The 14,385-nt window shown below is 37.2% G+C and overlaps 1 protein-coding gene across 3 annotated transcripts in view; it reads right to left on the bottom strand.

Moving 5' to 3' along the window:
- ARMC1 (armadillo repeat containing 1) overlaps positions 1 to 14,385 on the bottom strand; it is a 41,147-nt gene that overhangs the window by 13,347 nt on the left and 13,415 nt on the right. For all 3 annotated transcript variants that reach the window (XM_087420511.1, XM_004435737.3, XM_087420512.1), the window contains one exon: positions 3,345 to 3,534. In XM_087420511.1, coding sequence (XP_087276637.1) covers positions 3,345 to 3,534 — 190 coding nt within the window. The remainder of the gene's footprint in view (positions 1 to 3,344; positions 3,535 to 14,385) is intronic.

Genomic DNA, 14,385 nt, shown 5'->3' with positions numbered 1-14,385 from the left:
GAAAATGACAGCAAATGAAAATTTAGATTTATACAAAGGAATAAATATCCCCAGAAATGGTAAATATGTGCTAACATTATTATTAGTTTTAGGTGTACGACAATGATTTGATATTCATATATATTGTGAAATGATGACCACAGTAAATTTAGTTAACAACCATCACCACACAGTTATAAATCTTTTTTTCTTGTGATGAGAACTTTCAAGATCTACTCTCTTAGCAACTTTCAAATATACAATACTGTACTGTTAACTATAGTCACCATGCTGTATATTACATCCCCAGGACTTATTTACACTGTAACTAAAATTTTGTACCTTTTGACCACTTTCATCCATTTCACCCATCCGCTATCCCCTGCCTCTGGCAAGCACCAATTTGTTCTCTGTGTCTATGAGCTCGGTTTTGTTTTTTTGTTGTTTTTTTTTAAGATTCTACATATAAGCAAAATCATACAGTATTTGTCTTTCTCTGTCAGACTTACTTTACTTAACATAATGCCCTCAAGGTCCATCAATGCTGTCAAAAATGGTAAGATTTCCTTCTTTTTTACAGCTGAATAATAGTCCACTGTGTGTGTGTGTATGTGTATATATATATATATACACATACACACACACATCACATTTTCTTTATCCATTCATCCGTAGATGGACATTTAGGTTGTTTCCATGACTTGACTATTGTACACAATGCTGCAATGAACATGGGGTGCAGATATCTTTTTTTTTTCCCCCCAAAGCCCCGGCAGATAGTTGTATGTCATAGCTGCACATCCTTCTAGTTGTTGTATGTGGGACGTGGCCTCAGCATGGCCAGAGAAGCAGTGCGTCAGTGCACGCCCGGGATCTGAACCCGGGCCGCCAGCAGCGGAGCGCACGCACTCAACCGCTAAGCCACAGGGCCGGCCCAATATCTTTTTGAAAGATAGTGACTTTGTTTCCTTAGGATATTATTTTTATATATATAATTATAAATATTTTTATATATAATTATAGATATATAATTTTAAATATTTTTATATATAATTATAGATATATAATTTTTTAATGCCTTTAAAAGAGACTGACTTTTTCAAAACCATAGAGACAGAAAGTAGAATAATGGTTGCTGGGGGCTGGGGGAAGGAAGAATAGGGAGTTACTGTTTAACGGGTACAGAGTTTCCATTTTACAAGATGAAAAGTTATGGAGATATATGGTGGGGATGGTTGCACAACATTAAGAATGTATTTAATACCACTGAACTGTATACTTAAAAATGGTTAAGATGGTAAATTTTATGCCATGTGTATTTTAGCACAATAAAAAATATTGAAAAAATAGACTATTTCGAAGAAATAACGATATATTTTGGGGTTTACAACATATTCAGAGGTAAAACATATAACAACAGCACAAAGGCAGAGATAAAGGAAATGGAAGTATACCGTTAGAAGTGTCTTATACTGTGCATGGAGTGATACAATATTAATTGAAGCTAGACTGTGATAAGTTAAAGATATATAAAATAAACCCTAAATCAAACAATAAAAAAGAAAGAAGAAAAGAAAGAGAATTGTAGCTAATAAGCCAACAGAGGAGATAAAATGGAATCATAAAAAACATTCAATTAGTCCAAAAGGCAGAAAAAGAGGAAAAAGGAACAAAGAAAAGATGGGACAAATAGAAAGCAATTACCAAGACAGTGTTTTAAACCCAAACATATCAATAATCATGTTAAAGCTAAATGACCCCAACACTCCAGTTAAACGGCAGGAAGTTTTCAGGTTGGGTAAAAAAGCAAGGCCCAACTACACAGTACCTGTAAGAAATCCACCTGAAATACAGACACAAATATAAAATACACACTAATCAAAAGAAAGCTGGAGTAGCTCATATTAAAAGCAGACAGGGGCCAGCCCAGTGGCGTAGTGGTTAAGTACACATGCTCCACTTTGGCAGCCCAGAGTTTGCGGGTTCCGATCCCAGGTGCAGACCTACACACTGCTCATCAAGCCACACTGTGGCAGTGTCCCACATACAAAATGGAGGAAGACTGGCAATGATGTTAGCTCAGGGACAATCTTCCTCACACAAAAAAAAAGCCAATCAAGGAAAATGAGTTCAGAAGAAACTACATTGAAGTTCTATAAATTCTAACTACAAATTCAATTTCTTTAATAGAGAGCTACTCAGGTTATCTCTTTCTCCTTGAGTAAACTTTGGCAAACTGTGTCTATCAAGAAATTTTCCTGTTTCAAATACCTTATCAAAGTTAGTGGCATAAGTTATTTAAAAGACTCACTCATTATCCTTTTTAATGTCTGTACAATCTATTGTGATGTTCTCTCTCATTTCTGATATTGATCATTTGTGACTTCTCTCTTACTTTTGATCAGTTTGGTTAATATCAATTTTATTGTTCATTTCAAAGATCAGCTTTTGATTTCATAGATTTTTCTCTATTTTCTTCATTTCACTGATTTCTGCTTTTTTGTTTCCTCTCTTCTGCTTACTTTGGAAGCTCTCCTTTTTCTAGTTTCTTAAAGTAGAAGCTTAAGTCATTGAGACCTTTTCTTTTTCGTATATAAACATTCTAGGCAATTGGTGCTAATGAATTCCCCCCTAAACATTGCTTTAGCTGCTTCTCACAAATTTTGCTATTACATTTTCATTTTTATTCAACTCAAAACACTTTCTAATTTCTCTTTTGATTTCTTCATTGACCCATGGATTATTTTAGAAATATGTCACTTAGTTTCCAAAATATTTAGGGAATTATCCAGATATCCTTCTGTTATTGATTTCTAATTTGCTTTTCATTGTGCTCAGAGAACAGGCTCTGCATGGTTTTAATTCTTTTAAATTTATTAAGATTTGTTTTATGGCCTATAATATCTATCTTGGAAAATGTTCCACGTGCACATGGAAAGAATGAATATTATCTTGTTGTTGGGTGGGGTATTCTATAAATACCAATTAGGTTAAGTTGGTTGTTAGTGTTATTTGAGTCTTCTATATCCTTACTGATTTCTATTAATTGAGAGTGGTGTTCTATTAATTGAGAGTGGTGCTGAAATCTCCAGCTCTAATTGTGAAGTTGTCTATTTCTCCTTGCATTTCTGTAAGTTTTTGCTTCATATATTTTGAAGTTCTATTATTAGGACATAAATATTTAAAATTGTTATATCCTCTGATTAACTGACCCCTTTAGCACAAAATGACACTCTTTATCAGTATAAAACACTGATAATGGGATTTATTCTTAAAGACTGTTAACAGGTGACACTGAAGAAACTATTTAGTTAACATGATTTCTCTTCCCCATCTTATGAACCATGTGTATATGACAGTCTTACCGTATCATCAAGACCATCTATATGCAGAACCACTGTTTTGGCACGTTTGTTAGTAGTTCCCAGAAAAAACTGAGCTTTCCTTCGACGTGAATTCATTTCATTGAAACTATCACCATCTGCCGTACTGGAAGACTGAAGAACGTCATAGATTTCAGAGGCCAGCAGTTTCGTTTCTCCTGGAGTTGTAGTCCTTGAAAAGAAGCACATATAAATTAATAAATCAGTCTTGCCACGTCTACTGATTCTGTAATTTTATTGCTCAACTTTGCGGAGCCTTGTCTTCTTCATTCGGATGACTTGTTCAATTGAAAAGAAATACCAGTGAATCCCAGAATAATCAAAAATGTAGAAAAAGCATCTAGTCTATAATAGTCTTTTAATTTCATTTTAAACGCACAGTTCACTGAGATTCAAAACTCATCACTATAAGGCCAGCCCCGTGGCTTAGCGGTTAGGTGCGCGCACTCCGCTGCTGGTGGCCCGGGTTCAGATCCCGGGCGCGCGCCAACGTGCTGCTTCTCTGGCCATGCTGGGGCCGCGTCCCACATACAGCAACTAGAAGGATGTGCAGCTATGACATACAACTATCTACTGGGGCTTTGGGGGAAAAAATAAATAAATAAAATTAAAAAATTAAAAAAAAACAAAACTAATCACTATAGTGGCATAAAAGCACATTTAATTGAAATCATTAATTAAATAGCAAATCAACTACAAAGATCAGGATCTAACATGTCCCTGGATTAACACTAACATTCAACTCTCAATGTGAAAGTACCCTGACCTTCAAGAAAATACAACATCAGAAATCCAAAAGGCGAAAACAAATTAGGAGAGGATCATTCATATCAGAGTTATTTCAAGAAAGAGATTGCTTAGTATATTCAAACTGGTTGTTTCTTTTTTTTTTTTTCTTTTTCTTTTTTGCTGAGGAAGATTTGCCCCGAGCTAACATCTGTTGCCAATCTTCTTCCTTTTGTACGTGAGACGCTGCCACAGCATGGTCACTGACAGATGAGTGGTGTAGGTCCACACCCGGGAACTGAACCAGGCTGCTGAAGCACAGCACGCTGAACTTAACCACTAGGCCACTGGCGCTGGCCCTGATTGTTTCTTAATTTACATTTTTTACACATCTTTTACAAAGCACGTATGTGTCATAAAATCACAACTCAAACTAAAGTTTTCATTCTTCAACTTTTTTTTATTTATTTTTTTTAATTTTATTTATTTATTTTTCCCCCCATAGCCCCAGTAGATAGTTGTATGTCAGAGTTGCACATCCTTCTAGTTGCTGTATGTGGGACGCGGCCTCAGCATGGCTGGAGAAGCGGTGCATCGGTGCGTGCCTGGGGTCCGAACCCGGGCCGCCAGCAGCGGAGCGCGCGCACTTAACCGCTAAGCCACGGGGCCGGCCCAATTCTTCAACTTTTAAATCCTACTACAGCCCCTCACATAAACATCTAGTGCCATGCTGTACAACAGAACTTTCTGCATTGATAGAAACGTTCTATATCTGCACTGTCCACTCACCACATGTGGCTACTGAGCACTTGAAATGTGGCAGTGCAACTAAAAAAAATGAATTTTATTTACTTTTAATTAGATTTAACTAGCCACGTGTGGCACGTGGCCACCATATTGGACAGCACAAATCTAACAGTTTGTATTAATTAGCTATATCAAATAAACAATAAGTACACATAACTGTAAGAAAATAATTCTCACTTCACCTATAATTGGGCTCAATTAAGTCCAAACCTTTAACATACATTCAAGGCCTTTAAAATCCGTCCCCATTCACTTCTACCAACATCAGCTCATTCTGTCCTTTTATATACCTTTTATAAATGCCTTTTCCTCAGCCAGAAGAGCTTTACCTAGATTGTGTTCTTTTAAAATCTTATCCCTCCCTTGAGGGCTCAGCTTCAAAGTACTATGCTTGTCCTTATACTACTGATCTTAACTTTCTTTCAGAAGTAAACAAACGCTTCTAGAATAGGGATGTATTCCCTCTTTACCTTCCACAGAGCCCAACAAAATTTTTTTGCAATCTGTTTGTTTACTGAATGAATAGCAATATTTCAATTTCTGATATTCAGACTTACACATTCCAGCTATATAGAGCTTCAGTTCCAGGGGTGTTAATCTGGCAGTTCTCCAGGCACTCAATTTACTATACCAGGTGCTTTTCTGGGGCAGTGTTGACCAGGCTTTGAATGATTTTGGCTCTGTATTGCAGGAAGCTATCAAAAAGGCTGGTTTTTTTAGGAGATGTCTCAGCACTTTTCTGATAGCTGTTTTACAGTTTATTGAAAAGGTCACTGCACTTCTGAGATATTTTAAATACTAGCCAATCACAAACTGTAAAGAGTATGAGGATAGGGGCACTCATGAATTTGAGGAAAAAACAATGTCTTTGTTATCCCTTTTCACCATCAATAATATTTTTAGATGTTTGCATCAAATAAAAAAAGAATCATCACAACACGTAATAGAAGATTTAATTTATGACCTTCTCATAAAATTTTTTAAAACATACACACTATTTCAAAACTTTTTTATGTGCTTCCTGATGAACCAATAGTGACAAATATTAAAACACTGTAACACCAAATTATTATCTTCCTGTTCTACAGAATAAGAACTGTAACAGTAGTTCTCAACCAAACAGGTCTACTAACGCCTTTGCGAATCTGACGTAAAGTCAGAGACTGTTTCACAGGAAAACTGAAAATAAAAAAATTCTCCAAATCAATTTCAGTGAGTTTATGTCCCCACCCAAACCATCCATCTTATACCAACATCAAGGAACACAGACGGTTTAAATTTTTTTAAAAACTGATCTAGAATTGTAGAGAGTAGAACTGCAATGTAGCAATTCTATCCAATGCTTGAAAAAATCCAATAAAATGGAAACTGCTGGAAGAGTATAATTGGTACCATTTGAAAAAAATTAACACTGATAAAAATAGCTACATTCTTTGACTCAGTAACTCTTCCAATGGAACTTGTTAAGAAAATAATCCATGAAATAAAAATAATCCAAAATATAAAAATAGGCTTTTATGCAGTTAGGCAAGGAAGTTTTAGAACAGTACCGCCCAACATAACTTTCCGAGATGATGGAAACGCAGTCACTAGCCAAATGACTACTGAACACTGGAATACGGCTGGTGTGACTGAGGAACTGATTTTTAAATTTAAATGTAATTAATTTAAATTGCCACATATAGCTAATGACTACCATGTTGGACTGATGTTTTAGAAAAAAGGGAAGACTGTTCTATCAGTTTCCTTAAGCTAGTCTTCCTTTTCCTTGTTAATTATTGCTCCTATGCTTCTGACAAACCACTTCTCCAACAGCCTTTCTGATGGAGGTCTTGCAAAAGAAAGTAGCTCTACAACTATCTAAGTAAGTGTTTTCTCAATTCTCCTAAGGATGGTATACAGACAGAACAATTCCAGATTCATAGGTGAGAAGATAATCTGTTCATCTAATGGATTCCTTAGGGCTTTAGGGCTTAATTTCTCTCATAAACCTGTTCTAGTGGTTTCCATATTAGCAGCATTAGAGTGAGGAGAGAAGTGGCCATTTATTCACAAGAACAATTTGCAGGGTGCCGGCCCCATGGCGTAGCGGCTAAGTGCACGCGCTCTGCTGCTGGTGGCCCGGGGTTCAGATTCCGGGCACGCACTGAGGCACCACTTGTCAGGCCATGCTGTGGCGGCGTCCCATATAAAGTGGAGGAAGATGGGCACGGATGTTAGCTCAGGGCCAGTCTTCCTCAGCAAAAAGAGGAGGATTGGCATGGATGTTAGCTCAGGGCTGATCTTCCCCACAAAAAAAAAAAAAAAAAAGAACAGAACAATTTGCAAAGGTGATTCATGGGCATTTGTGATTGCCTGTATAGCCACAGAGGCGATTCACACTAACTTTCAATTAGAAAGTTGAGGATTTACAACACAACTACACTTATCTATAGAATCACAAAGGCTATGTCTACCTAGATAAACAAAGCCAATTACAGATGACATTAGCAAAAATGGTTACACGAAATAAATACTTCCACCAACACTATTTCTAACTTCCTTATTTCATAGTTCCAAAGTTTCATCATTTTCATACAGAAATAAATTCTGTCCTGGAAGATTTTCAATTCCTATCTACCTAAAACCGAAAGATTTTAAAAGGATAACAATCAAATCAAGGTGATGGTCTCACTGTTATTTTAAGTATGTCCTTCTGGTGCACCTCATAGGACTAATTTTACTGCTACCCTTCTTATGAAACAGTTAAGGGAATACCTGTATTTATAGAACCAGATCTCTCTAAAAACTAAATGAAATTTTGTCTTAGGCGAGATGAAATTTACAAAAGCATATAAGCAAAAATGAATTGCAAACTAAGTTACTTCTTGATCTGGGCACTATATGAAGTATCACGAATAGATATGCGTATTGCTGTTCAACAAATCAATTATAATAATTATTTCCTTATCTTGAAAAAATGCTTTTACAACGAAAAAGAAAAATCCAAGTGCATCTACAGATTTAGAAGCTATCTTAGCCTTTTTTATTTTTTTAAAATAAACCAAAATTACTGTTCAAATACTATGATTCAAAACATTCAAGTAGAAAAAGTTTAGAGTTATATGGTACATTTGGCCATAAATGTAAGAGAGATCATATAATTAAACAAGTATTAATTGCTCTAATCTTTTTCAGCAAGTGAAAATTGAAAGAGCTGATTAATGCCCTGGATTTAGTTCGGTCTTTAAAATCTGACATCCAGGGCCCGGCCCAGCAGTGCAAGCAGTTAAGTGCGTGCGCTCCGCTGCGGCAGCGGCCCGGGGTTCGCCGGTTCCGATCCCAGGCGCACACTGACGCACAGCTTGGCAAGCCATGCTGTGGCAGCGTCCCATATAAAGTGGAGGAAGATGGGCACGGATGTTAGCCCAGGGCCAGTCTTCCTCAGCAAAAAAGGAGGAGGATTGGCAGATGCTAGCACAGGGCTGATCTTCCTCACCAAAAAAAAAAAAAAAAAAAATCTGACATCCAGAAAAAAAGACTATCTTAAGAAGCCCTTTCACCTAAGCAATTGGAATTTTCCTCAGTCATTTACTATTCCATAATGAAGTACATTGATTCCTCACCACTTTTTCTAATTAGTTATCTATATTGAAAAGGTTCAAAATGTTATTCATAATACACAACTAAAAGGTGAGCTCTGATCTTTATTATATATCAAAAATAATTTTCATTCTGAAAATAAGCATATTTCCTTATTGATCATAAACACCAATTCACTCTAATTCTAGATGCTGCTAGTAACATTTTATATTGCCAATAAAGGCCAGTTAAGATTTCCATATAATGCATGAAAGCAACAAACATACTATTTTACTGTTAAAGACTTGCTATTGTCTTTTGTAAAACTTCATAATTTTTCCTTTAGGAGTTGGTTTCACATTTTTTTCTGTGTTGTTTACCAAGAAAAGTGTTTTTGTAACAGTTATGCAACCCAGAAAATCATCCGTCATCTTTTAATGCAAAAACAATCCTAACTTTAAAAGGGTTCTAAGAAGGAAGTCAATAGCTCTGTTTTGGTAACAGTGAAGTCCAAGGTTGGGAAACTATGATCCTTGGGCCAAAGCCCATTCATTTACATATTATCTACGGCTGTTCTGACCCACAAGGGCACATCTGAGTAGTTGCAACAGAGACTGTATGTCTGGCAAAGCCTAAAATATTTACTATTTGGATTTTTACAGAAAAAAATTTGCTTCTCTCTGTTTTAAATAATTTTTTTAAAAGACACTGGAAAAAACTACAAAGGATGTGGAATATAACTTCAGCCATTAAGAATGATGTTTCAGGGGGCCAGCCCCACGGCGGAGCGGTTAAGAGCGCACGCTCCTCTGCTGGTAGCCCGGGTTCGGATTCCGGGCGCACACAGACGCACCGCTTGTCAGGCCATGCTGTGGAGGCGTCCCATGTAAAGTGGAGGAAGATGGGCACGGATGTTAGCTCAGGGCCAGTCTTCCCCAGCAAAAAGAGGAGGATTGGCATGGATGTTAGCTCAGGCCTGATCTTCCTCACACACACAAAAAAAAGAATGATGTTTCAGGAAAATGGTATATGGAAGAGTGCTCCTGATATATTTAGTAAACTACCACTACTGTCTTTATCTTTTATAAGATAGGCTGACATCAGATTTCTCAAAAACAACATAAAAATCAAGGCAAAATGGAGCAGAATTTTCAATAATCTCAAGAAAACAAAAGGTGAGTCACAGATCCTGTCCAGCTGTCCTTCAAGCATCAAGTTTATAGAAAAAGAGTTTTAAACATGAAAGAACTCAAAGAATATTTGAGCCTTTCTTGAGCAATCTACTATCAAATGAGCTTCAACCAACCAAGAGATGACTAGGAAAACTTTACAAAACAAAAGGACTGACGATGAGCATTTTATATATTTAACTGTAGATCTAAGTTTAAAACTAAGCTGGGAAAGAGAATGGAAGAATATATAAATGTTCTGACAAAGCAGAAATAATGCAACTTAAAAAAGAGAATGAAGGGGGCCGGCCCGGTGGCGCAAGCGGTTAGGTGCACACTCGCCGTGGCCCAGGGTTCACCAGTTCAGGTCCCTGGCGAGCACCGATGCACCACTTGTCAAACTATGCTCTGGCGGCATCCCATATAAAGTGGAGGAAGATGGGCGTGGATGTTAGCCCAGGGCCGGTCTTCCTCAACAAAAAGAAGAGGATTGGCAGATGTTAGCTCAGGGCCGATCTTCCTCACCAAAAAAAAAAAAAGAGAATGAAGGGGGCCAGCCCCGTGGTGCAGGCGGTTAAGTGCACACACTCTGCTGCAGCGGCCAGGAATTCGCCGGTTCGGACCCCGGGCGTGCACTGACGCACCGCTTGTCAAGCCATGCTGTGGCGGTGTCCCATATAGAGTGGAGGAGGATGGGCATAGATGTTAGCCCAGGGCCAGGCTTCCTCAGCAAAAAGAGGAGGATTGGCAGATGTTAGCTCAAGGCCAATCTTCCTCAAAAAACAAACAAAAACAGAGAATGGAGAAGAGAGAAGAAAATAGGAAACAGAGAAAGCTCAATGACTATTAAACACACAATAGGCCAGAGTCAAAAGATACCATCAAAAACTAAGAAGCAAAGGGCTGGCCCACTGGTGGAGTAGTTAAGTTTGCACGCTCTGCTTTGGCAGCCTGGGGTTCACGGGTTCGGATCCCTGGAGCAGATCCACGCACCACTCATTAGGCCATGCTGTGGCAATATCCCATATACAAAACAGAGGAAGATGGGTACAGATGTTAGCTCATGGCTAGTCTTCCTTAGCAAAAAGAGGACAATTGGCAACACATGTTAGCTCAGGGCCAATCTTCCTCACCAAAAAAAAAAAAAAAAACTAACAAGCAAGATAGTGAAAGTTTAAATAAGAAAACAGGCAACTTCAAACATTTTTTAAAAGTATAGCTACAAAGACAACCACTGTAACAATAAGACAAATCTTTCTAAGTATCAGAAGAAATTTTCAAAATAAAACAAGAAAACACCATGCAGAGAAAGAAACACAACTACTAAAACAACATAATACAAGTGGTAACTACAACAAAAATGAGTTAAGATGAAATATATCAGTCACCTCAATAAATATGAATGGCCTTTGGTCATCAATTAAAAGAAAAAGATTTTCAATTTGGCTCACAAAACAAGACACAGCTAAAACCAAGTGATTCAGAAATAGAGGAATGGGGAAACACAGACCAGGCAAACAGAAACAATTAGAACACTGTATACTGATATGGAACAGAGTAGAGGGGCCGCCCAGTGGCGCAAGCGGTTAAGTGCGCGTGCTATGCTTCAGCGGCCCAGGGTTCACAGGTTCGGATCCCAGGCGCGCACCAACACACCGCCTGTCACGCCATGCTGTAGCAGCATCCCATATAAAGTAGAGGAAGATGGGCACGGATGTTAGCTCAGGACCAATCTTCCTCGGTAAAAAAGAGGAGGATTGACATCGGATGTTAGCTCAGGGCTGATCTTCCTCACAAAAAAAAAAACACAGAGTAGAATTCCAGCCCCAAATTCAAGCATTAAACAAGACAAAGGGCACTTTTTTAATCCTAAAAGACATACTTCACAACGAATAAGTTATGAATATGTATGTACCAAATAACTACATGTATGGAGACAGAATGATAAAGCAAAAAATGTTAAAATTTGGGGAATCTAGGTATAAGGTATCTAGGTACAGTTGTACTGTTTTTACAACTTTTCTGTAAGTCTGATACCACTTCAATCTAAAGTTTTAAAATACATATATGTATAAACACATTTAAATGAAAAGATAAATGGCATTACGGATTCTCTTTTTTATATTTTCTAATTTTTTAGGAATAAACCACATACCGCATACCTGCAATAAGATTTTAAATTTACATTTTAAAAAATAAAAGAACATAGTAAAAAGGGATAAAGAAATGAAGCACATACTTTTCATCCAAGATTTCAGCAAGAAGAATAGACTACCACTTATTATGGCACTGTTTCAAAATCTAGAATTTTAGGAAGTTCTCCAGATGAAATGAGATATTTTAAAGTTGTGATGCCACATTTTATTAAAGTGGCTTTTATTTATAGTATACTTCATGTTAGATATTCACAAGTGCTTTTATAAAACACATCTTGTATCAGAAGTATTACTCCTGAAATACCAATGAACAAATGTCTTCAACTAGATTTAGATCTTTTCCTAAGTCGACATGTTGAAAATTCTCTTCACAAAGGGATCCAGGACTAAAAATAAAATGTAAAAAGGTTCTAACCCCTAATAATAAGATTTTAGTTATGGAAGAGATTAAAATTAGAACATAATGCCAGATTCATTCTGAGTGACAGAGAACTTAAAATTCTCCTCACAATTAAAGAACTAAAAGTAACAGTGACTTTGAAGTCAATCCAACTGTCGATCAGTAAGCACCAATTGGACCTCAACACAAGTAAAACCCTGCTGTTGAATAACAGCAAAATTCTGTAACAAAACATAACATGGTGATTAAAAGTTGAAAATTTTACTATACAGAATTTTCCGTATTTTATAAAATATTCTTCTCTGCTCCCGACGTGAAGAATAACCTGCACTCTCCTTACCTTCTTCTGCTTTTTGGTTTCCTCTTTGATTACTGCCAGGTGGAAGGTTTCTCTTCAGTCAATAAAGTAGCGTCCCTCCACAACAGATTTTCTTTGTTCTCTGGGTCTTTCTGGGGTATGGGAAGATCCTTCTGATACTTCCTTAGTTGCACAATTCCATAGAATCATAACTACATCTCTCCTAACTCAGTATTCCCAAACAGAGAGATACTTTTCGGAATCCCATTCTGACTGACTGGCTGTCATGGGGCAGTCACATCAAAGAAAACAATTAACATATACAATATAGATCTCTTGTGCTATGGCTTACCAAGGTGACCTATGTAAGAATGGGATGCCAATTAATTCATAAACTAGTTAAACTAGAATAGTGATAAATCAGTCATCTGCATCTGGTAACACAGATGTCAAAATGCAAAATGTCTCAAGAACAATGTTTACAGTGTCAAATTAGTTACGCAGATATAAAACTCACCCTGCTCTATCTGAGTGGGGGCACAAGGGCCTGGCCATTTCTGCCCAATGCAAGACTCATCTACAGGGTAATCCTTGCTTTGGAGCTCCCCACTGAGTTGGCTGTCAGATTCGCACTGCAATCTGAGACTCTCCTGGCCCCATTCAGCTTCCTCTCCACTTTCCTTTTACAGATGTCCGATTTTACAGACCTTACTCTACAATAAACCTCTTCCATTTCTAACTCCATCTCAGGGTCTCCTTCCCAGATGATACGCCAAGATAACAACCTGAACTGACACACCACTTCTCTCAGAAGGACACAAGAAATCTCTCTACTATTTTATAGATATATCTCTCACTTACATATACACACACTCACAAATACATACATACCACAACCTTGACCAACAAAGCTAAGAAACTGTTGTACAGGTTAAATCTACGACATCTCTAAAACTTGCTCTAAGTCTTTAAAGCTCAAATTTGAAATATATGTTAATATATCAACATTAATTTTTCATCTAATTTCTTACATTTTAAAATTTTTACCACATATTTTCAACTTCAATAACTATATTTGTTAAAGGAAGACACAATCTTAAGTTCATCATATAACTAAAATGGCCCTACAGAAGCATCACATTATGCTTAAAGCTTTCACTATTGCCAGTAAAACTAATATGCCAGTAAAAATAGTTAACTATACGGCATTAAAGCACACTAGGAACAAGAATATGCAGCCTTATATTTATACAACACTTTAGAATTTACAAACATTTCTACATCTAATATCCCATTGGATCGTCAATCACTCTGCCGTGTTACTGCGGGCTTATAGATAAGGAAACTGAGGGTCAATGAAATTATCTGTCTCAAGCCAGAACTAGAATCCAAATTTTTACTAAATAGAATTGACCTCAAACCATAGGCAATGATTAATACAATTGATGGCAGTCAATATTTTTCTCTTATTTATTTCTAACCGATCACTTGAATAAAAACAAGAAAAACACTTCAGTCTCTATCTTGTCATCATCAAAGATCAAGGCACCACAGAACTATCTTATTGAAGCTGGGTACCTGAGGGTTACTGTAAATATTCAATAAGAAAATGATTACCCTTTAACCTTGTTCCCAACACAGACACAGATGAAAAGAAGTTAATCTTGTTAATTTGCTGTTTTCTTGTTTAACCTGAGGGGTGACTCAAGGGTCCCAAGGATTTATGAGCTTGTTTTGCAGAAGAAAAAGAATGCCTTTAAGGAAGTTAGGATCACCAGATAACCAGCCCCCAGGTGCTGATGACACCCAGAAGTCTCAATGCCCAAGGGCTTACCCGGAGTGAAAGAAACACAGATTTCTCCTTTGTTTCTCTGAAACTCCTCCTCCTAAGCCCCTTAGCTCTATA

This window comes from Ceratotherium simum, chromosome 31 (assembly GCF_057802395.1).
Source record: "Ceratotherium simum simum isolate JZ-2026a chromosome 31, ASM5780239v1, whole genome shotgun sequence".
In the NCBI taxonomy this organism is placed as follows: Eukaryota; Metazoa; Chordata; class Mammalia; order Perissodactyla; family Rhinocerotidae; genus Ceratotherium; species Ceratotherium simum.
The sequence above is the reverse complement of the archived record's forward strand: the minus strand, read 5'-3'. Positions and strand labels throughout refer to the sequence as shown.